Raw genomic sequence first — 23,465 nt, forward strand, 5'->3', positions numbered from 1 at the left:
GGTCGCGGCGTCTTGTGACGTCACCACTCCGGATCTCCGGTCCCCGCCTCTCCCCGGCGCCCGGGGACGTGTGCACTGCGCAAGCGTGAGGGCTGGGCCTCTCGCCTCAACCCTGAAGGCTCGCGAGGCTTGGGGCGGCGTTCTTCCGGAGGGCGTCGCCGAGGCAGGGCGTGGGGTCCCGGTGCCGGGCTAGGGGCGGAGCTGCACGATGGCGTCCGGAGCGGCTCGCTGGCTGGCTTTGGCACCTGTCCGGTCTGGGGTTTTCCGGCGCGGGCAGAACCTACAAAACGTTGGAGATGTCTCCGCCGGACCGGGCGGCTTGGGTCGGAGCCTGGTACCGTCGAGGTCAGTCATCGTTACTCGCAGCGGCGCCATTTTGCCCAAGCCGGTGAAAGTGAGTGTCTGCCTGGAGGCGGGGCGAAGGGGCTGAAGCCAATCGCATGGGGCTTGTGCGTGGGTCGGCGCTGATTGATAGCAGCAGAGGCCAATCGTACGCCTGCTTAGACCGGAAGACGGATCAAGGACAAAGATTTGCGCTAATGCGCCGCTAACTTTGACAGGTGGGAGGAAAAGTCGCGTTCAGAGCCCGGAGTTGCTTGGAGACAGAACAAGGGAAGGGGGAAGAGCTGAGAAAAGTGGCATTTTGTAGTAAACACGTTTTCCGGAGTTCGGCTTTATGCGTCCACTATAGACATCATGCCACATCGTAGTGTTCCCCCAGTTGATGAGATGGGAAGACTTTGAAAATAGAGTACGTGGGACACTTCATGTCATTTTTTGTCCCTTCCCCTCCACGCGGTGCTCAGGACTCTGTCCAGGCGGGCTCGGACACCGTATGTAGTGTCGGGGTCCAGCCGCGTGCAAAGCCAGCGCCTTATTCGCTGTATTATCTTTCTGGCCCTCAGACCTTGAAAGCTTTTTTGTTTTGGGACCACACCTAGGATGCTCAAGAGGCCTACCCGCTGCTCTCTCTAGCTCCCATTTTTTTAAAAAATGTTTTGACCTATTAAGTGTGTTTTTGTACTTCCGCGAGGTTTGCAGAGAATCAGCGGAATGATTGTTTTTACCCAATAAATGGGGGCGTGGCGGGCAGTCTTGAAGCCCGTGTCTCGAGGCTGAGTTTGGACCTGGAATCCGACTCTCCTTCCTGCCCGACCACCCAAGACAGGATGCTATCGCGTGCCCTCAGTAAACTTTGCTTGGATAGATCCAAGCAAAATGCAGACAGGCCCTTATACTCCCAATTAATCTGGCGAGTTCAGGGTTTCCCAAGAATCGGGGAAAAGATGTCTTAGAAAAGGCACAGCTGGAAAAGTTTTCTGAAACTATGAAAATACAAGGAAATAGGGAGATTTTATTGACACTTCCCCCAGGCCATCTCAATAGCCAATGTGAAGGAAAACTTGTTTTTTCAAGATAGATGTATGTACAATTAATGTGACAAATTAAAATGTCTCAGGCACCAGGGAAACTGTTAGTTAAAAACCTGCAAAACACCCCTTCAGAGTCCAGCTCTTAACTCTGTTTGTAGTGCAATTCCTCTACCTGCAAGTAACTATCAGGTACTGCACTCATTTAGAAAGTCTTATATTTTGATTTCCAGTATCCACCTTAAGTAAGACCATAAAACCATTTCCCCTCTTTGAATTGATTTCCAAGGATTTTAAAATCACTTCTTATGCGGGGTCTGGGCTTCACAGCAGGCTTGCCGAGAGTGCCAGGCCTTCTGTCCTAGCCGGGTGCGCGCTGGACTCAGCTGCTCTCTGGCCCTCCGCAGATGTCCTTCGGCCTGCTCCGCGTCTTCTCCATCGTGATCCCCTTCCTCTATGTCGGGACACTCATTAGCAAGAACTTTGCTGCCCTGCTTGAGGAACATGACATTTTTGTCCCAGAGGATGACGATGACGATGATTAACAGGTATGTTGCCTTTCCCCTGGGGAGTGCCAGGTGAGGCATCTCAACTGTGACGCAGCTTTTTTTTTTTTTTTTTGGGTGGAGGGGGGCCCAGCCAGCGGTGCTCAGGGATCACTCCTGGTGGGCTCGGTGGACTATCGGGGTGCTAGGGATTGAAGTCAGGTCAGCTGTGTGCAAGGCAAGAGCCCGAGCCCCACTGTACTGTTGCTCCGGCCCCGTCAACTGTGGCAGTTTGGCTGCTTCCACCTGCTTGAAAGATATTTTGCTCTGTCTGGGGTGTGTTTATGTGTTAACCTGTGGGAATCAAACCTGGGGCTCCCACATGCAAAGTATGTGCTCCAGCCCTTTGAGCCATTCCCCCCACCCCTGCTGTTTGGTTTGCCTTTTCTGTTGGAGGAGGGAAGTTACAAAGATATTAATGATCGAGTTTCAGGTGTACATCATTCCAACACCAGTCCTTTCACCAATGCCTACTGCCCTCCCCCCAGTCTGCCTCTGTGGCAGGCACTTTCCCCCACCCCCATTGTCCTAGTGTTCCCTTCCCTAACTTATCTCCTTCACTCCTACTCCAAGACCTGTTCTCTTGCTCTTTATTTTTATTGCCATTGGGCATTTGATATTCCCGTACGAGGTTTCTTTCTATTCCACATATGAGAGAGATCATTCTGAGTCTGTTCCATCTCCTGGCTACTTTCACCCATTGGTTTTGATTTCTTTTTTTTTTTTTCTTTTTTTTTGCTTTTTGGTCATACCCGGCGATGCACAGGGGTTACTCCTGGCTTTGCACTCAGGAATTACTCCTGGCGGTGCTCAGGGGACCATATGGGATGCTGGGATTCGAACCTGGGTTGGCCGCGTGCAAGGCAAATGCCCTACCCTATGCTATCACTCCAGCCACTGGTTTTGATTTATTATTTTTTTTCTTTTTGAGCCACACCCAGCGATGCTCAGGGTTACTCCTGGCTCTGCACTCAGGAATTATTCCTGGTGGTGCTTGGGGGACCATATGATATGCCGGGGATCGAACCTGGGTCGGCTGTGTGCAAGGCAAATGCCCTACCCGCTGTACTATTGCTCCAGCCCTGGTTTTGATTTCTAAGCTCTGCACAAGTAGTGTGCACACAGGCGCCATAGCCTGGCTCCTGAAGACTCTCACCTGCGCCCAGAGCCAGTCCCATTCAGCTTGCTTGTGCTGACTTCAGGTGCTCTGATAAGCGCTTGACGCATTACTATAGTCGATAAAACCCTTATGATTACTCTGGCATTCAAGGTTGGCCACACCCACGATCTACACTCCCAACCACAAACCTCTCCCAGAGTTCACTATTTCTTGAATTATACTCCATTCTTTTGTTTTGGGGCCACACCTGGCAGTGCCCAAGGTTTACTCTGGCTCTATTTCAGGCCCCGAGGAACCCTGTGCTGGGCTGGGGAGCGAACTCAGCCGTGTACAGTGCAGGCAGCTTCCCTGTTGGACTTCTCTCAGCTCCAGACTATGCTATTATCCAACTTCAAGCACGGGTTCGCTGTTCCTCCTAACTGGAAGGTGGTTTTTTTCTTTCTTAAACCAAGTTTTCTTTTTAGGACATTATTTATTTTATTGGACCTCATAAGCAATGATCAGGAGGCCTGAGGGCCCCTCCGGAGTTCTCGGCCAACCTGGCAGTGAGAGGGTCCAAGGATGCAGTGCAGCTCAGGCCCTGTGGTGCCAGGTATTACGCTGGGGTCACCCTGGCTGTGCCAGAGGGGTAGGGAAGCCTCCAGGGCAGTACCTGGTGGTATTTGTGGACAGATGATGTGTGCTGGGGATCAGTCCTGGGTCATCTACATCTAAGGCATAAGCCTTAACCCCTGTACGCTCTGGCCCAGGAAAGCACTTTGTTTTTTTGGCTACATCTGGCAGTGCTTGGGGGACCATGTGGGATGTTGGGGATCCATCCTGGACCAGCCATATGCAAAGCAAGTGCCCTACCCTTGGTACTATCCAGCCCCAGAAAACGACTTCTGACTGCTCTTATTTTTACTGATTTTTCATTTTCCCTCATTTGTCAGTAAATCTGTGCTTTCTGGCTGACCTGCTCCTCTTTCAGTACCTAGTACTACATGCTTAAGCATGCGCCCACACCTAACTCCACTAGATCATGAGCTTATTACTGGCAAGGAAGTTTTAATACCTTTGAACCCACATGGGAGGTCTCTGACGAGTATTCAGGAAATGAATGAAAATATACTCCAAACCTTTCTACTGCCCTGTGTGGTAAAACTACTCTGGGATTCCTCTAGCATGTGGACAGAGCACTGTTCTGTTGCCCTAGGGTGTGGACAGGACTGTTGTACCGCCCTCTAGGATGTGGACAGGACACCACTTTGTTCACTGCTGCTTTCCTTCTTTAAGGGCATGGAAGAGGTACAAGACGACACAAGCCCTCAGTTCCTGAAGAAATGGTGATGCTCACAGCCTCTCCTTCAAATCAGTGACGCCTCGTGCATGGTCTGTGACCACACCCCAGATCCATGGGACCCGTGAGGTTCCCTGAGCTGTGCTTTCCTCTGAACGCCATCAGATTATAAATAAACAGAATAAATATCAGCTCTGTAGACTGAGTGATGGCTGGTTTCTCAACTCAAGGCTGTAGTTACTGCTGCTTCTTCTGCTTTTCTTTACTATCTGAACAGAGAACTCTGACTTCTAATCTCTTAACTTCAGGGCCCAGTACGGAGCCACAAAGAGAACTATGGGGGCCTGGGAACTATTTAACATCTTTCCCTCACTAAAACTACATAGGCTTTAAAAATTGTTCTTTATTTTCTTCTTGGCCACACCCAGCAATGGTCAGGGCTTTTTCTCCTGACTGCTGAGGGTCACTCCTGGCGGGACTTAGGGAACCACATGAGATTCCGAGTCTATTTATTTTTTTGCTTTTTGGGTACATTCGGCAATGCACAGGGGTTACTCCTAGCTCTGCACTCAGGAATTACTCCTGGCGGTGCTCAGGGGACCATATGGGATGCTGGGAATCGAACCTGGGTTGGCCGTATGCAAGGCAAATGCCCTACCCTCATTTTACATCAGTTTAAATGACCCAGGGAAGGAAAACGAAACTGATCCAAAACAAATTGATCAAGTTAAATTTGGTCAAGATTATAGTGCGCAGGGCTTGCATACAACCGACTGGGGTTCGATCCCCGACATTCCATATGGTCCCCAAGCACTACCAGGAGTAACTCCTGAGTGTTTTCAGGTGTGACCAACTCTGCCCTCCGCCCCCTCCCAAAAAAACAACCCCAAACTTTGGTCAAGATTTATTCTACTGGGGCTGGAGTGATAGTACAGTGGGTAGGGCATTTGCCTTGCACGCAACCAACCTGAGTTCTATTCCCAGCATCCCATATGGTCCCCCGAGTATTGCCAGGAGTAACCCCTGTCCCCTGTGCATCACTGAGTGTGACCCAAAAAGCAAAAAGCAAAAAAAAAAAAATTTATAAAGCTACACCCCAGCTTGTAAAAACATCAGCAGCGGTGTGTACCGCGGCGTGTCAGCCCACCTCTGCGTGATCCTTGGGGACAGAGAGAGCTGGCTGATTTGGGCAAACTGTACTGTAATGCCAAGCTCTCCAATCCTGGAGGCTGTAGAAAGCCGGTGAAGTTAGCAAAGTCAGAGGCAGCCGAGCTTATTAAACCCAGCGTGACAGTTTCTGAGCAGATGGCCTTACCCTTCCTGTTTACCCACATGTAAGGCTCCGAGAAGAGGGAATCTAATTTACAGGGAAGAACAGGTGGTGTGTATATGAAGACCCCACTTGTTCTGGCAAAAAACTAGAAAGCCTGCAGAAGGGGAGCATCCATTTGGTTCTCCAATGCAACGCTACCACAGAGTGACCATCACAGACTGGGTTTATTTGTGCTCTAAAGTACTTAAATAGCAACATGCATCTTTCCACGGAGACTTCACGGGTCGTGGCCAATGTAGAACTTGGACAGAAAATCCTTTGGCCTCGGCGCTTCTGTTTCATGGAAGAACCGCATAACGTGTGTCCGCTGCTTCCACACTTTAATCGTTTCCTCCAGTTCCATCTTCCCCTGCACACGTGGGGGGGACAAGTGGTCAATGGAAAGGGCACAACACAAGATCAGGACCTGGATCTGCTCTGGCATGGACCTGCTGAGTGGCCTTGGGAAAGTAACACACTCAGGCCTAGACCAGTTTCTGCATCTAGAAAATGAGGGAGCTGAACTAAATGATGACCTGGAGGCCTTTCCACTGCTCTCCTCTGGCTAACCGGCTTTAAGAGGTTTCCAGATCACTTGCAAGCCCTGAATGCCTCACCTGACTGGCTTCATATGTTTCTGCTTAACAGTCCTTCCTTGTTATTTCCCGGGTTCGTGCTGAAATCTTATGCTCATGTGAGCTCAAGAGGGCCCAAGATTTGATTCTGATTTCAGAGGACTCGCCTACAGGCCTACATAGTGCAGCTCTTTTTTTTTTTTTTTCCTTTTTTGGTCACAACCCAGTGATGCTCAGGGGTTACTCCTGGCTTTGCACTCAGGAATTACTCCTAGCGGTGCTCGGGGGACCATACGGGATGCCGGGGATCGAACCCGGGTCGGCCGCGTGCAAGGCAAACTCCCTACCCGCTGTGCTATCGCTCCAGCCCCACAGTGCAGCTCTTAAGCTGGCAACGGGGAGAAGCAGTCGCCCTTGGGGACAACCTTCAGGAGGAGTTCAAAGTTTCCTCCTGCTCTCTTGGCTTAGTTCTTTTTGTTTTTGCTTTTTAGGCCACACCCAGCAGTGCCTAGGGATTTACTCCTGGCTCTGGGCTCAGGGATCACTCCTGATGGGCTTGGGGGACCACATGGGGTGGCGGGGCTCGAACTTGGGTCAGCTGCATGCAAGTCAGGCACCTTACCTGCTGCACTTTCTGGCCCTCTCTTGGTTTAGTTTTAAAATGCAACCCCTAGGTGAACTTTTTTCCCTTGAATAATCTTATTTTCTATTTAACCAGGTGATAAGATCCAAATTCAGCTGTTCTTTGAAAATTAAGCAACTGCGTGCTGGCCTCGCAGGCCTTTTAAAACCTGGGAGACAAAATGTCCACCTGGAAAGAGAGACACAGCACGAGCTGTGGCTGAGTTAGTTACCTTAATGACCAGCAGGTCCACCACCCTGGGGTCTGTGACGTGGGCGTTCTTCTTAAACATTTCCCGAACTTTATCCCGACCCTGTTTCACAGTGATATCCAGCTGGAATAGGTGCACTAAGAGAGAAAACACGACGCAGGGTAGAGATTACGTGGCTATTCAGGTGTTCAGAAAGTGGCGTCAGGACCTGACACTGAACAGACAGGCGCTCGTTCATTTCACTCTCCGATACAAGCTGGACCCAAGCCAGGTGCTGGAGAAGGCGAGGCACAGGACGCCCAGATGCTCCCAAAGAGCTTCCAGCCTGGGGAAGCCAGACCAGTGCATTTTGACAAGGAAAGTCTAGTTCAAGAGCACAAACTGGGGCTGGAGTACAGCGGAGAGGGCGTTTGCCTTCCATGCGGCCAACCAAGGTTTGAGCCTCAGCATCCCATAGGGTCCCTGGAGTACCACCAGAAGTAATTCCTGAGTGCAGAGCCAGGAATAAGCCCTGAGCATCGCTGGGCGTGACCCAGAAAGCAAAAAAGAAAACAAAAAAAGAACCCAAAAATCACAAGGCTTACATCCCTGCTCTGTGGCTCTGAGAACATGAACTTCTCTGTGCCCAACTCTGAGAGAACTGAGGAGCGCCCTGAGCATCAGCGCGGTTTGTGTCCATCCTGAGGTAGTCCAGGAACCTGTGGCCAGTGGCCGGTGTGAAGTACTCAATATCACTAGCCCTGTTAGTAGTATATGGGCCAACTTGCAAAAGATGAGGGGGTCGACACATGACAAACAATGGTCTAGGCTTGTACCCCACGCAGGCTTTGAGCTGACGGACACAGTGGAGGGCCTGTGGGCATGACAGCGTCTCAGCAGCAGTCACCACTCTGTGAGGTTACTTAGGGGATGGAAAGACGTTTCCAAGGAACCTCTGTTCTCTCGGGCGGGAGCACCATCCATGAACACAAGGGTAAAAACCACAGCAGCGCCTCAGACTCTGGGACTTAGGGGCAGGTACATGGACATCCTGGGAAATCAGCTTTCAGTCATCAGTAGTCCCAGCCCCTGGCAACCTTCTGCAGACCTGCTGGGTACTAGGAGAGGAAGAGAGGGGCCCTCAGCTGAGGGGGCAGTGGAAACCAGGATGGGGCTGGATCAAGGACTGGGATTGAGGAGACCCACGTGCTGTGGTCATTCCCGCGACATCTCTACAGAACAACCAGGAGAACCACAAGGGCTAGTTTTTGGTTTTGGGCCCCACCTGGCGATACTCAGAAAGACTCCTGGAGAGGGAAGCATATGGGGTGCTGAGGATCGGACCCAAGTAAGCAGTGTGCAAGGCAAGCATGCTCCCCACTGTGCTGTCGCTCTGGCCCCTCACAAGGTCTAGTGACAGAACTGACAAAAACTAAAGCTGGACTGTGAGTACACACCTCCCGGCGCTTACCAGGCCATAAGCCAGTCCACTAGAACTGGCCTCCCGGCCTTGCAGGGAACTGCTCGCAGAGACAGGAGTCCTCACTCTCCCAGGACTCAGCACCCAGCGAGCGGCTTCCACCTTGGGATCTATACCTGGGTGGTGGTGGGGCTCCTCGCAGCATGGGACTACTGAGCACTGTGATGCCCGGTTTCTCTCCAGAGAGCTGGCAGGCGCCAGCTGTCTATCAGGAAGTTCAGAAAAGAGCAAACCAAGGAGTAGGTGCAGGCAGAGAAGCAATGCACAGGCGCAGGAATCCTGGAGAGGAGCCTCTCACCACTGCGGGATTGAGGGAGCGCTCTGGGTCCTGCCTTAAGTCTTTTTTTTTTTTTTTTTTTTTGCTTTTTGGGTCACACCCGGCAATGCACAGGGGTTACTCCTGGCTTTGCACTCAGGAATTACTCCTGGCGGTGCTCAGGGGACCATATGGGATGCTGGGATTCAAACCCGGGTTGGCCGCGTGCAAGGCAAACGCCCTACCCGCTGTGCTATCGCTCCAGCCCCCCTGCCTTAAGTCTTAATACCAGCGTCCTACCAATGTGAGCCCTGAATTTAAGGTGTCTGTTAATTTATTTTTTGTTTTGGGGCTCAGGCTTAATCTTGGTTCTGCACTCAGGGATCACTCCTGGTGGGCCCCAGGGGACCATATGTGGTTCCAGGGTTGGCCACATGCAAGGCAAATGCCTTACCCGGTGTACTACATTGCTCTGGCCCTTCCTTGCATCTGGATTTGTTGCCCTGTTCGCCACCTGCTGCTCCTTCCTGCAACTAGAAAGGGTTCTGCACACTCACAGGAGCATGCTGCTTAGCAAACAGCCTGTTCCCAAACATGAACGTGCATACACGGGTGGTCACGACATACCCTGCCACACCAACATACCCACGGTACCTCGCCTACTAGGCTCCACTCCCCTACACTTATACACCAGTTCCCTGAGGCACGTGAATCTGCAGTCCCTGAACCAGATCATTTACAATTCTTCCCTCCTGCTACTGCCTTTTGGGTTTAAGTTCTGTTCATCAAAGAACTGGTTAGGCAAATAACAGGAACAATAAGAACAGCAATTTAATGTGTTCCCCAGGGCCAGGTCCTATCCTAAGTGCCTGAGTTATACTAAGCAAATAAACTCACATCTTTGAAGGAGGTCCTGTCATCAACCTCATTTTACAGAAGAGGAACCGGAGGCACAGCACCACTAAGTAAGTTGCTCAAGGACACACAGCTAGTGAGGGGCAAAGTCTGGAATCAAATTCATGCAACTAGGGGCTAGAGCGATAGCACAGCGGGTAGGGCGTTTGCCTTGCACGCGGCCCACCTGGGTTTGATTCTCAGTATCCCATATGGTTCCCTGAGCACCACCAGGGGTAATTCCTGAGTGCAGAGCCAGGAGTAACCCCTGTGCACCGCCACGTGTGACCCAAAAAGAAAAAAAAAATTAATGCAACCAGCATGTCTGGCTGCCTCTCACCCAGGCGGGAAGTGACTGCCCTGAGTGGGTGCCACGGACTCCTGCTGCTTAGAAACACTTTCTGCGCTCAGACAATCAGGGATGCACATATGAAAACACTCAGTCAGCCAAATATCCACCAACTCTGACATCTATGACAATTTGGGGAGTGTGTATGGGGGATTGTCTCCTAATTTCTTCCATCAAGTACAACAGGAAACAGCATGGGGACAGTTCTAGTTAAACCTTTGAGTGAACAGCCATCCATCCCTGCACAGGTGGGGGTGGGTGGGGGCAGGCGCTGACCGAGCTAGGGGACAAGGTAGGAAGCCGGGCAGGAGGGGCTGGAGGAGGCACCGCTGACTTACAGGATGACCTTGGGCAAACCCCCTCCCTTTGTTTCTGTCTTCGTGGGTGTTGTGGGAACCAGAGGATGGCTCAAATCCTACACCTGGCCCGTAGGCACCCTTGGTCAGTTATCTTCAGGTGCATGCGAGTTGACCTGAGCGGTCCAGAGCCCGCACGGGGGCTGGTGCTGGGGCGCGCCTGACTGTCCCTGCCAAGTGCCTCCGCTGCCTCACCTGTGCAATAAGCATGTCACAGACGGTCCCTGTTCCCCCGATCAGGGGGTCCGATTAAAAAAGTGCGGGGGTGGGGGGTTGTCAAGCGATCCAAATCGCCGTGGGCGCCTAGGCGCGCGATTTCGGAGGTGGGGCCCCGCAGGTCTGACCCCGAGGTTGCTGCTAGGACGGACCCACCATGGTGATGGTGACCCTCCTCCCCTCCGGGCCCCGAAGGCGTCTGTGCCCCAGCTGGTGACCTCAGCGGGACCCAGGAGACACGGGCGGCCGGGGCGGCTGCGACCTTGGGCAAGCTGCCCCCGGCGGGGGGCCCGAGTGCGCCGCTGCCTCTCACCGGTGTTCGGCACCTCCCGATACCAGGCTCGGTAGAGCTCGCGCACCCTCCGCTTGGCCTCGTTCATGTCCCGACTGAAAATGGGCTTCACCGACGTGCTGGTCGCCGCAGCGGCCCGTCGGAGGCCGCTCGCCGCCATCTTGCTCGGGAAGCCTCGTCCCAGGCCCACCCCCTTTTTTTAACTCGGGAGTGTGGGCGAAGGTCGAACCTCTCTTCCTATTGGCTGAAATGGAAAGCCACACCCCCAAACCCGGGGATGGGCGGGAGGAGAGCTGTTGAGGCTCTCTGATTGGCGGGAAGGCCTTTCTCTCGAAGGGATGGACAGGCTCTGCGAGAACTGCGTGCGCTCCTTCGCGAAACCGCGAGATCGGCCGTTAGTCGCTAGAACTGCCGCCAGGGGGCGCGCGGACGTCAGGCTGGCCGCTGGGTCGCGCGACGACCAGTCTCGGCCCGCGCTCGCGGCGCGCCCCTCAGGTGGCGTGTGGGACTCGCGGCCCCGCCGAGCTTCTGGAATATTCTGGAACGTTCTCCTTCGAAACCTGCGGTCTCTGTGAAAGCTCCTCAGGCCCCAGAGCCCGAAATATTTGTCGGACCCCGAATCTGCTGGTTCAGGTTCGTCCTATGAGCCCCGAGCCTTAGGGAAAGGAACCGAGGTGGGATCGAGTTGGGGTCACCTGTGGTGTTAAGGGGCACCCCCCCGCCCCACGACTGACTCCCGTTTCGAACTTTTGCAGAAGCGCAAAAGTGTGACAGGGACAGGTGTGACAGGGACACAGGTCACAGGTGTGACGTGTGTTAAGGGGCACCTCCCTGCCCCCCAACCGACTCCCGTTTCTGAACTTTTGCAGAAGCGCAAAAGTGTGACAAGGACAGGTGTGACAGGGACACAGGTCACAGGCTGAACGTGTGACGTGTGATAGGGGACATGTGTGACAGAAGGAACAGAGCTGGACTTAGCGCTGATTCCGGAGCCTGCGGTGCACCCATTTTTCCTTAAAGGGTCAGAAATCAGAGTTGATGGCCAGCGGGGTGACCCCAGAGGGCTGGAGCACAGGATTTGCGGGGTTCGGTCCCAGAGCAGCAAGCTGGGATCGCTTGTGAGAGTCGTCTGTTGTGGTCCCAACACTGCCCCCCAAATGGATTTCCCTCTTTTATTATGTGTTGTGGTGTTTTTGTACGTTTGAGTTTTCAGTTAAAAGAACGCATGCAGGGGGCTGGAGCGATAGCACAGCGGGGAGGGCGTTTGCCTTGCACGCGACCGACCCGGGTTCAATTCCCAGCATCCCACATGGTCCCCTGAGCACCGCCAGGGGTGATTCCTGAGTTCAGAGCCAGGAGTAACCCCTGTGCATCACCGGGTGTGACCCAAAAAGAAAAAAAAAAAAAGACCAAAAAAAACGAAAAAAAAAACCCCACATGCAGCATATATGTTCTGAAGTATAATGAAAAGGAAACTTGAAAAAATTTAATTTTAGGAAAATTAAATTTTCCTAAAGCACCGCCAGGAGTAATTCCTGAGTGCAGAGTCAGGAGTAACCCCTGAGCATCGCCGGGTGTGACCCAAAAAGCAAAAAAACAAAAAAATGCATGCAGCATATATGTTCTGAACTATAATGAAAAGGAAACTTGAAAAAATTTAATAACAAAACAAACTTGATTTGTTATTGTAGGGTTTCCTGCATTCAGCGTCCAACACCACACCTCCCACCAGGGTGGCCCTGGCGACCTCGCTTCCCCTCCCTGCCATGGTAAGCTCCATTCTGCAGACCAGTTCTCTGGCTCTGTTGTCTTTGGCCATTCGTTATTTCGCCGTGTGTTATTTCTGCCCCCTATGTGAGAGATCATTCTGCATCTGTCCCTCTTCTCCTGGCCCTCAGTATGATACTCTCAGATCAATCCATGTAGCAGGAAATTGCGTGGTTTTGTCTTTTCTTGTAGTCAATTAGTAGTAGTCGTGTATATGTGCTATATAGTTTCTTTACCCGGTCATCTGTTCTTATACTACTGTGAACAGTGTTGCAATGAACATAGGAGCACGCTTGTCTTTTCTGAATAGAGGTTTTGGGCCCTTGGGGTAGATACCAAGAAGTAGAATTGCTGGGTCATATGGGAGTTCAATTCTGAGTAGGTTTTTTTTTTTTTGTTTGTTTGTTTGTTTGTTTTTATTTATTTTTTTGTTTTTTTTTTGCTTTTTGGATCACACCTAGCAACGCACAGGGGTCACTCCTGGCTCTGCACTCAGGAACTATCCCTGGCGGTGCTCAGGGGATCATATGGGATGCTGGGAATCGAACCCGGGTCGGCTGTGTGCAAGGCAAACGCTTTCCCCACTGTGCTATCACTCCAGCCCCCTTTTGTTTGTTTTTTAGAAAAGGGAAACTTTTGAACTCTAGCTATCACTGTATCACTGTTATCCCGTTGTTCATCGATTTGCTTGAGCAAAAACCAGTAACGTCTCTGTTCGTCCCAGCCCTGAGATTTTAGCAGCCTCTCCTTACTTGTCTTTCCCAACGATTGGAGGCTCTTTCAGGGTGAAGGGAATGAGACCTGTTATTGTTACTGTATTTGGCATATCGAATACACCACGGGGAGCTTGCCAGCCTCTTCCGTGCAGGTGGGATACTCTCGGTAGCTTGCCAGGCTCTCCGAGAGGAACTGAAATGTATATCAGAGAATACAAGCAAGTATGTTAAAATCAAATACTTCTATGCTGCTTTTAGGCACATCGGCGGGCTAGAGTATAAGAACTCGCATGGCTGCTTTGCAGCTGAGCGCTTCCAGGAGCTTTGTTTTATGTAGTCTCTGGATCTTGGCCGTTGTGGCACTGGGAGCAGTTTGTGGGTGTGACTGCCAAACTACTGGAGAGTGGGGGGGTCTGGGTGGAGGAGGCCCAGTCCCAATCCGAGCAGGCTTGGAGAGCTCAGCCCCAGGTCCTGCATGCCTGGGTTCCTCTGCCAGTTCCTTCATACGTGAACTGAACTCTCATCATCATCCTCATCATCCGGTTGATCGTCGAATTTGATTTTCTCGAGTGCTCTCAGTAATGTGTCTATTCGTCCTGGCCCTGAGATTTTAGAAGCCTCTATTTACTTTACTTTACTGTTTACTGTTTACTCTTTACTTCCTAATGGTGCCACATTGGAGGCTCTTTCAGGGTCAGGGGAATGAGACCCATCATTGTTACTGATATGAATACGCCATGGGGAGCTTGCCAGGCTCTCCCATGCGGGCAGGAAACTCTCAGTAGCTTGCCAGGTTCTCTGAGGGAGAAGTAGGCTATAAGATGTCGCTTCCGGGAGCTTGGTTTTACAGTCTCTGGATGTTGGCTGTTGATGCGATTACAGGGCGCCGGGGGCAGTTTCTGGGTGTGACTGCCTAGAACTGAACTCTAGTGTTAAAAAAATATATAGGCACATATGCTGCCTGAGCCCATGTGCTGCTTGTGCCCACGTGGCCGAGCACATTTGGTGCCCAAGCACATGTGTCGCCCGCATCTTCCCCCTTGAGATGTGTACTTTCATGCTTTTGTGTCCAGTGCTAGGATGTGTGTAGAGCTCTCTCCACCCTTTGGAGAAGCCTGCATTCTCTCTTGAGCGTGTTATTCTTACTATTATCTCTCCCACTTATCCCTTCCTCCTTCCCTCAGAAACCTCTAAATAAATAAAATCTGTTTACTTCAAAAAATTTATATATGTATATTATATATTGTGTTATATATACAAACATATATATGGCGTTTGGGATATACCTGGCTGTACTCAGGACTGACTCCTGGCTCTGTGCTCAGGAATTACTCTTGGCAGGGCTTAGGGAACCATATAGGATGCTGGGGGTCATACAGGTCAACTGTGTGCAAGGCAAGTGCCTTACCTGCTAGACTATCTCTCTGGCCCTCTCCTTTTTATTTTCACAAAAGGTCTTTAAAACAATGTATACAGGGACCACGTAGGGAACTTGCCTTGCACAGAATGACTGGGGTTTGATCCCAGGCACCCCATAGGGCTCCCCAGGCCCCTTCAGGCATGATCACTGAGTGCAGAGCCAGGAGTAAACCCTGAGCACAGCCAGGTGTGATCCCCACCCCAAGTAAAAACCCACAAACTGGGTCCCATTTTGAACTTGAGTTGGAAGAGGCGGGTTCGGTCTCAAAATGGAGGTAAAACCGCCACCCGGTCGCCCCCAGCCCAGCCGCCGCCGCCGGGGGGGAGGAGGGCCATGATCCAAAGGAACCAGAGCAGTTGAGAAAACTGTTTATTGGAGATTTGAGCTTTGAAACTACAGATGATAGTTTAAGAGAACATTTTGAGAAATGGGGCACACTTACAGATTGTGTGGTGATGAGAGACCCCCAAACAGAACGTTCCAGAGGCTTTGGTTTTGTGACTTACTCATGTGTTGAAGAGGTGGATGCAGCTATGTGTGCTCGACCATATAAGGTTGATGGGCGTGTGGTGGAACCAAGGAGAGCTGTTTCTTTTTTCTTTTTTTTTAAAGAAATATTTTATTGAACCACCGTGAAAACAAGAAAAAAAAATACAAAGCTTTCAGGTTTAAGTCACAGTCAAATACTGATTAAACCACCATCCCTTCACCAGTGCACCCATTCCACCACCAAGAACCCCAATACACCCCCCTCCCACCCCACCCCCCATCTAAGTAGCTGATGATATTCCCATTATTCTCTCTATATATTGAGTACATTTCATATTTCCATACAGAACTCACTATTGTTGATTGGAAATTTTCCCCAACAATCAGGCCTGCTGAATAAGCATCATCTAATAATTTCTCTTCCTTGGTAAAAGTGAAGACTTTGAGTCCGCGCGGCCGCTACTGCGGCCGCGCGGTTTTGGGTTTCTAATATTTTAGCTCAGTTCACAGTCAAAATGGATGGCTGCAAGAATCTGCTCTGGTGCCAAAATGGGTTAGGAGACCTCAGGATCACAGTCAGTAGGCAGGAGGCTCTGCTTCTCGTACCGCGGCTCTTGGTTCATCTCTGGGCGGAAGGCGCGCCGGGAACACCTCCCCTCCCAGGATCACCTACAGGCTACGTCACTAAAGAAAGTCCTACCTCCTGGTGGAGGGGTCTTAGAGGGTGGCTCTCACCGCGTGGCTGCTGCCGCTGCCGCCATTTTCGCTCAGAAAAATGGGGTGGAGAGGGAAAAAAATCCCTCCCCGGGCTGCACGAGGTTGTAGTTCAGTTCACAGTCAAAATGCATGGCTGCAAGAATCTGCTCTGGTGCCAAAATGGGTTAGGAGACCTCAGGATCACAGTCAGTAGGCAGGAGGCTCTGCTTCTCGTACCGCGGCTCTTGGTTCATCTCTGGGCGGAAGGCGCGCCGGGAACACCTCCCCTCCCAGGATCACCTACAGGCTACGTCACTAAAGAAAGTCCTACCTCCTGGTGGAGGGGTCTTAGAGGGTGGCTCTCACCGCGTGGCTGCTGCCGCTGCCGCCATTTTCGCTCAGAAAAATGGGGTGGAGAGGGAAAAAAATCCCTCCCCGGGCTGCACGAGGTTGTAGTTCAGTTCACAGTCAAAATGCATGGCTGCAAGAATCTGCTCTGGTGCCAAAATGGGTTAGGAGACCTCAGGATCACAGTCAGTAGGCAGGAGGCTCTGCTTCTCGTACCGCGGCTCTTGGTTCATCTCTGGGCGGAAGGCGCGCCGGGAACACCTCCCCTCCCAGGATCACCTACAGGCTACGTCACTAAAGAAAGTCCTACCTCCTGGTGGAGGGGTCTTAGAGGGTGGCTCTCACCGCGTGGCTGCTGCCGCTGCCGCCATTTTCGCTCAGAAAAATGGGGTGGAGAGGGAAAAAAATCCCTCCCCGGGCTGCACGAGGTTGTAGTTCAGTTCACAGTCAAAATGCATGGCTGCAAGAATCTGCTCTGGTGCCAAAATGGGTTAGGAGACCTCAGGATCACAGTCAGTAGGCAGGAGGCTCTGCTTCTCGTACCGCGGCTCTTGGTTCATCTCTGGGCGGAAGGCGCGCCGGGAACACCTCCCCTCCCAGGATCACCTACAGGCTACGTCACTAAAGAAAGTCCTACCTCCTGGTGGAGGGGTCTTAGAGGGTGGCTCTCACCGCGTGGCTGCTGCCGCTGCCGCCATTTTCGCTCAGAAAAATGGGGTGGAGAGGGAAAAAAATCCCTCCCCGGGCTGCACGAGGTTGTAGTTCAGTTCACAGTCAAAATGCATGGCTGCAAGAATCTGCTCTGGTGCCAAAATGGGTTAGGAGACCTCAGGATCACAGTCAGTAGGCAGGAGGCTCTGCTTCTCGTACCGCGGCTCTTGGTTCATCTCTGGGCGGAAGGCGCGCCGGGAACACCTCCCCTCCCAGGATCACCTACAGGCTACGTCACTAAAGAAAGTCCTACCTCCTGGTGGAGGGGTCTTAGAGGGTGGCTCTCACCGCGTGGCTGCTGCCGCTGCCGCCATTTTCGCTCAGAAAAATGGGGTGGAGAGGGAAAAAAATCCCTCCCCGGGCTGCACGAGGTTGTAGTTCAGTTCACAGTCAAAATGCATGGCTGCAAGAATCTGCTCTGGTGCCAAAATGGGTTAGGAGACCTCAGGATCACAGTCAGTAGGCGGGAGGCTCTGCTTCTCGTGCCGCGGCTCTTGGTTCATCTCTGGGCGGAAGGAGAGCTGTTTCTAAAGAGGATTCTGTGAAGCCTGATGCCCATCTAACAGTGAAGAAAATTTTTGTTGGTGGTATTAAAGAAGATACAGAGGAATATAATTTGAGAGACTACTTTGAAAAGTATGGCAAAATTGAAACCATAGAAGTTATGGAAGACAGGCAGAGTGGGAAAAAGAGAGGATTTGCTTTTGTAACTTTTGATGATCATGATACAGTTGATAAAATTGTTGTTCAGAAATACCACACTATTAGTGGGCATAATTGTGAAGTGAAAAAGGCCCTTTCTAAACAAGAAATGCAGTCTGCTGGATTGCAAAGAGGTCATGGAGGTGGATCTGGCAACTTTATGGGTCATGGAGGCAATTTTGGAGGTGGTGGAGGAAACTTTGGCCGTGGTGGAAACTCTGGTGGAAGAGGAGACTATGGTGGTGGCGGTGGTGGCAGCAGAGATAGTTATGAAGGAGGTGATTGTGGATATAATGGATTTGGAGGTGATGGTGGCAACTATGGCGGAGGTCCTGGTTAAAGTAGTAGAGGAGGCTATGGTGGTGGAGGACCAGGATATGGAAACCAAGGTGGTGGATATGGTGGAGGTGGTGGAGGATATGATGGTTACAATGAAGGAGGAAATTTTGGCGGTGGTAACTATGATGGTGGTGGGAACTATAATGATTTTGGAAAGTATAGTGGACAACAGCAATCAAATTATGGACCCATGAAAGGGGGCAGTTTTGGTGGAAGAAGCTTGGGCAGTCCCTATGGTGGTGGTTATGGATCTGGTGGTGGAAGTGGTGGCTATGGTAGCAGAAGGTTCTAAAAACTCAGCAGAAAAGGGCTACAGTTCTTAGCAGGAGAGAGAGGAGTTGTCAGGAAAGCTGCAGGTCACTTTGAGACAGTCGTCCCAAATCCATTAGAGGAACTGTAAAAATCTGCCACAGAAGGAGCGATGATCCATAGTCAGAAAAGTTACTGCAGCTTAAACAGGAAACCCTTCTTGTTCGGGACTGTCATAGCCACAGTTTGCAGAAGTGCAGCTATTGATTAATGCAATGTAGTGTTAATTAGATGTACATTCCTGAGGTCTTTTATCTGTTGTAGCTTTGTCTTTTTCTTTTTCTTTTCATTACATCAGGTATATTGCCCTGTAAATTGTGGTAGTGGTACCAGGAATAAAAAATTAAGGAATTTTTAACTTCTCAAAAAAAAACCCCACAAACTGAAAGAAAAATTTGCTCATATTTAGAATGTATAAAAGACTTAAAAACTCAATAATAAAAAAACAAAATATCCTAGTAAAAATGAGCAAAGATGGGCTGGAGCAATAGCACAGTGGGTAGGGCGTTTGCCTTGCACGCGGCCGACCCGGGTTCGATTCCCAGCATCCCATATGATCCCCTGAGCACCGCCAGGAGTAATTCCTGAGTGCATGAGCCAGGAGTAACCCCTGTACATCGCCGGGTGTGACCCAAAAAGCAAAGAAAAAAAATGAGCAAAGGTGACATAAAAATGAGGATTGATACGTTCACTACTGGCAGGAACACAAAATCATACAGCCACTCTTGGAAAAATGTTTCTTACAAAACTAAATATACTTTTACCACATGACTGAGCAACATGTTCCTTGATATTATCCAAATGAATTGAATACTTACGTGCACACAGAAATTTGCATGCAGATGTTTATAACAGCCTTATTCCCTGATTGCCAAAACTTAGGTGCAACCAAGAATTTCTTTAGGATGTGAATGAATAAATAAATTTGGTTCTACCCCTCAGATAATCGAATATTCTTTACATTTAGAAAGAAATGAATGCTCAAGCTTTGAAGAGACACATGGAGGAAGCTTAAATGGATATTACTAAGTTTTATACAATTTTAAAAGGCCAGTCTGAAAGGCTTCATGCTGTCCATTCCATATGTGAAATACTTAACATTCTTGACATACTTGAAGAAGGCAAAACTGTGGAAACAATAAAAAGATTACTTTCAGGGACTGAGCATAAGGAAGGGAGAATGTTTAAGTATAGCAAGAGGATTTTTAGGGTAGTAAAATTATTTTGTATGATAGTAAAATGATAGCTGCCTGCCATTGTGGGTTGAGTAAGTGCACAATGCTAAGCTTATTTTTGGTAAGCTATGAATGGGTGACAGTGCTGTATCAGTGTAGGTTTTATGGTTATAAATTGGAGGGAGGTGTTGAGAGTGGAGGGTGTGGGGAGGGCAGTGAGGGATAGAGGCAAGGAGTATATGGGAAGTTTGTACTTTCCACTCATTTTTTTTTCTATTTGGGTCACACCCAGTGATGCTCAGGGATTACTACTGGCTCTGCACTCAGGAATTACTCCTGGCAGTGCTCGGGGGACTATATGGGATGCTGGGAATTGAACCCGGGTCAGCCACGTGCAAGACAAATGCCCTACCCGCTGTGCTATCGCTCCAGCCCCCCTTTTAAAATGTTTTAAAATTTTTATTGCTTTCCACTCAATTTTGTGTGAACCTAAAATAGGCTTAAAAAAAAATCTAATTTTGGGTCAGAGTGATAGTACAATGGGTAGGGCGTTTGCCTTGCATGCCGCTGACTGGGTTTGATCCCCAGCATCCTTTATAGACCCCGAGAACTGCCAGGAGTAATTCCTGAGTACAGAGCCAGGAGAAACTCCTGAGCATCTCTGGGTGTGACGCCAAGAACAAATATATATATATATGTATATATATATATACATGTATATATAATTTTAACGACAAAGGATTTGAATAGTTCTTTCTTATAAGATATCATCATCACCATCATCATCATCATCATCATCATCCTGTTGATCGTCAAATTTCTCGAGCGGTCTCAGTAACATCTCCATTCATCCTAGCCCTGAGATTTTAGGAGCCTCTCTTTACTCATCCTTCCCAACGATGACGCATTGGAGGCTCTTTCAGGGTCAGGGGAATGAGACCCAGCATTGTTACTGGTTTTGGCATATGAATACACCACAGGGAGTTTGTGAGGCTCTTCCATATGGGCAGGAAACTCTCGGTAGCTTGCCAGGTTCTCCCAGAGGGAGAAGTAGGCTATAAGATGTCGCTTCCGGGAGCTTGGATTTATAGTCTCTGGATATTGGCTGTTGATGGGATTACACGGCTGGGGGGGGGCAGTCCCTGGGTGTGACCCCCTAGCTACTGGAAAATGGGATAAGAAGATAATCTGGGCAGAATATCTTCTCCTACAAGATATAAGGATGAATAATAAATATTTGAAAAAATATTAGTCATTAAGAAAATTGAGGCTCTCTGCTGGGATGCCACCCGGATCAGCGCTGTACTGCTGATCCACCACGATCTGGAGGCTAGCTAGACTACTTTTGGTACCAGCAGTTGCTTGCAGAAATGTCTCTAGACTGTGAACTAAGTCATAGCCCCATGCCGATCGAGGAGGGGAAAGTTCTTTCTTTCTCGGCTTTTTTTCCCTTTTCAGGGAAAGACGGCATGGCGTCCTCCATTTTATAAGGACCATTAAGGAGGTATGAACTTGGAGGTGCAGGAAGAAAAGAAAAAAAAAGAGATATGAACTTGCAACAGTGGGACGCGTGGGTGTTCTCAGGATGGGGGCGATACCGGCGTGCTCTCTGCCGAGGTGCGACCAGGTAGCTGCACGTTTGTGCGGCCGCTCTGCTGCTGATCCACCACGATCCGGAGGCCAGCTAGACTACTTTTGGTACCATCAGCTGCTCGCAGAAATTTCTCTAGACTGTGAACTAAGCCATAGCCCCAGGCTGCCCCAGTAAGGGAAATGATGCAATTTTTGACATAAATCTACCCTGGACTTAGTTACTAAAATACTATAATACAGAAATCCCAAACCGCGTGGCTGCAATAGCGGCCGGATGAAAAACTAATTGTCAAATGCTTCCTTTTCAGCAGGGCTGGTTTTTTTGGGGGAAACTCCAACAACAATAGTGAGTTTTGTGTTGAAATATGGAATGTAATCAAGATAAAGAGAAAGTGAAGTGAAATTTATCAGCTACACAGGTGAGGGTGGGGGGTGGGAGGGTGGGAGGTATACTGGGGTTTTTGGTGGTGGAATATGTGCACTGGTGAAGGGACGGGTGTTCGAGCATTGTATAACTGAGACATAAGCCTGAAAGCTTTGTAACTTTCCACATGGTGATTCAATAAAATAAATAAATTAAAAAAAAAGAAAATTGAAATCAAATTCAACACAAAATAACATTTCTTACAAACTAGAACAATAAAAAAGACAATTTATAATCCATATTCAGGATATGAAGAAATTACAACTCTGAAATGGAATTATATTAATGGGAATATGGTTTCATGGGATTTTAACATGATGCAGCCACTGTGGAAAAAAGCACAGTGGGAAGGGCGTTTGCCTTGCACTCGGCCAAACTGGGTTCGATTCCCAGAATTGCATATAGTCCCCCCGAGCACCGCCAGGAGTAATTACTGAGTGCAGAGCCAGGAGTAACCCCTGTGCATCGCCGGGTGTGACCCAAAAATAAAAACAAAGTTAAATATATGACTGGACATAGTTAAGGGGTTAAGGTGCTTGCCATGCATTCAGCCAGCCCTGGCTTAATCTCTAGTATCACATGGCTCCCAAGCATGATTGGAATCAATCCTTGAGCACTGCTGGGTGTGCCCCTAGACCTCCCCTCAAAAAGAAAAAACTTAAGCGTAGACTTATGTGATCCAGCAGTTCCAATTCAGGTACTTACCCAGAAGAAATTAAAATATTTCTCCGCACAAAGACTTTAAAACAGCATAATTCATAATGCCCCAAAGTAAAAATAACCCAAATCCTATTGAATGGACCGAATACACTTTAAATATACCTTCTTTTAAAATAAATGCACTTTAAATATACTTCATTTTTAAGAGAAAATTTAGGTTCTCTGCAGTATAATTCATTTTTAATCTGGTTTATCTGGTATTCTTCAGCCTGGCTAAAATATCTAGTAGCTTTATTTTCTGCTTTGTAACTATATCTCATGGTGATTCAATTAAAAAAAAATGTAGCTTTTGGAACCTGCTGCGGAGCCAGCACGATGGAAGAGCCCAAGGAAGCGCCCTTGGACTCTAAGCTGCCCACTGAACTAATTCCGGCACGGGACCAGAGACCTCACGGCGCTGAAACAGTGGGAGCCGGGCATCCCCCAATTCCTCTAACCTCTCTCTCTCTCTCAACTCCTTCTGAACAGAGCGCAGGACCCGCGGTTTTCCTGAGCGCAAAATGGAAATGCTGAGCGGGCTGAAAGAGGATGCGCGCGGCTGCGGGAGGCCCCAGGGGGCGGGGGCAGTGACCCCCGCCCACCGCAATAGATACTTAAACCCACCTCCCCCACGTGTGCCTCCTTTTGGAACCTGCTGCGGAGCCAGCACGATGGAAGAGCCCAAGGAAGCGCCCTTGGACTCTAAGCTGCCCACTGAACTAATTCCGGCACGGGACCAGAGACCTCACGGCGCTGAAACAGTGGGAGCCGGGCATCCCCCAATTCCTCTAACCTCTCTCTCTCTCAACTCCGAGTCTCTCTCTAGATTTCTCCATCTTAGGAGCACCATATAAGGGTAAAAGTTTGTAGTGATGTTATTTCTGGTTGTACTTTCCCTGGACTTTATACACAAACCCAAAACCGCGCGGCCTAATGTCATCTTAGCATTAGCAATATGTAATGGTTCCTCTTTAACAGGTCAGACTTTTGTGGGAGATCCTAATCAAGAATAGTCTGTTGCTGAAATATTGAAGGCAATCAAAGTGGTAGCCATCTCTCTAGACTGAACTAAGCTATATCCCCACACCGGCTGAGAAGAAATACCCTTCTTTCTCGGGAAGAAGCGCGGCGTGGTGTTAAACATAGTGTGATGTCCATTAGGCGAATAGACCTGGTGGCGTGGGAATGGGATATAAGGGGGAAATTATGTACATGGAACAG

General features: G+C 49.7%; 2 protein-coding genes, 1 long non-coding RNA gene and 1 pseudogene across 4 annotated transcripts in view; 3 read left to right on the forward strand and 1 right to left on the reverse strand.

The window, feature by feature from the left end:
* The first annotated feature begins 124 nt into the window (after window positions 1–124).
* SMDT1 (single-pass membrane protein with aspartate rich tail 1) lies at window positions 125–4,505 on the forward strand. Of its 2 annotated transcripts, XR_008630686.1 has the most exons (4): window positions 125–394; window positions 1,778–1,918; window positions 3,320–3,461; window positions 4,311–4,505. XR_008630686.1 is itself a non-coding variant. In XM_004610548.2 (3 exons), exons 1-2 carry the CDS (start codon window positions 209–211, stop codon window positions 1,913–1,915), a joined length of 324 nt encoding a protein of 107 aa, XP_004610605.1. In that variant the 5' UTR covers window positions 127–208; the 3' UTR covers window positions 1,916–1,918; window positions 4,311–4,505. The 2 variants fall into 2 exon arrangements, 1 of the variants encoding a protein (XP_004610605.1); XM_004610548.2 differs by lacking the exon at window positions 3,320–3,461 and having other exon boundaries at window positions 127–394.
* Window positions 4,506–5,792: 1,287 nt separating this feature from the next.
* On the reverse strand, window positions 5,793–11,058 carry NDUFA6 (NADH:ubiquinone oxidoreductase subunit A6). The gene is made up of 3 exons (XM_004610549.3): window positions 10,878–11,058; window positions 7,056–7,171; window positions 5,793–5,996 (listed from the first exon to the last, which is right to left on the reverse strand). Exons 1-3 carry the CDS (start codon window positions 11,014–11,016, stop codon window positions 5,865–5,867), a joined length of 387 nt encoding a protein of 128 aa, XP_004610606.1. The 5' UTR covers window positions 11,017–11,058; the 3' UTR covers window positions 5,793–5,864.
* Window positions 7,178–23,465, forward strand: part of LOC129405613 (uncharacterized) — a 41,492-nt gene continuing 25,204 nt past the window's right edge. The window contains exons 1-2 of the long non-coding RNA XR_008630687.1: window positions 7,178–8,361; window positions 12,548–12,625. This is a non-coding gene — a long non-coding RNA (uncharacterized LOC129405613). The remainder of the gene's footprint in view (window positions 8,362–12,547; window positions 12,626–23,465) is intronic.
* Window positions 15,028–18,711, forward strand: LOC101545142 (heterogeneous nuclear ribonucleoprotein A3-like; annotated as a pseudogene).

This window comes from Sorex araneus, chromosome 6 (assembly GCF_027595985.1).
Source record: "Sorex araneus isolate mSorAra2 chromosome 6, mSorAra2.pri, whole genome shotgun sequence".
NCBI classification, from domain to species: Eukaryota; Metazoa; Chordata; class Mammalia; order Eulipotyphla; family Soricidae; genus Sorex; species Sorex araneus.

Coding starts and splice junctions, on each gene's coding strand:
- NDUFA6 (XM_004610549.3), bottom strand. CDS start 11,016: ATGGCGGCGAGCGGCCTCCGACGGGCCGCTGCGGCGACCAGCACGTCG. Junction 7,172..10,877: donor TCGGGAGGTGCCGAACACCG/GTGAGAGGCAGC, acceptor TTTCTCTCTTAG/TGCACCTATTCCAGCTGGAT. Junction 5,997..7,055: donor TGGACCTGCTGGTCATTAAG/GTAACTAACTCA, acceptor CCACGTGTGCAG/GGGAAGATGGAACTGGAGGA.
- SMDT1 (XM_004610548.2), top strand. CDS start 209: ATGGCGTCCGGAGCGGCTCGCTGGCTGGCTTTGGCACCTGTCCGGTCT. Junction 395..1,777: donor TTTTGCCCAAGCCGGTGAAA/GTGAGTGTCTGC, acceptor GGCCCTCCGCAG/ATGTCCTTCGGCCTGCTCCG.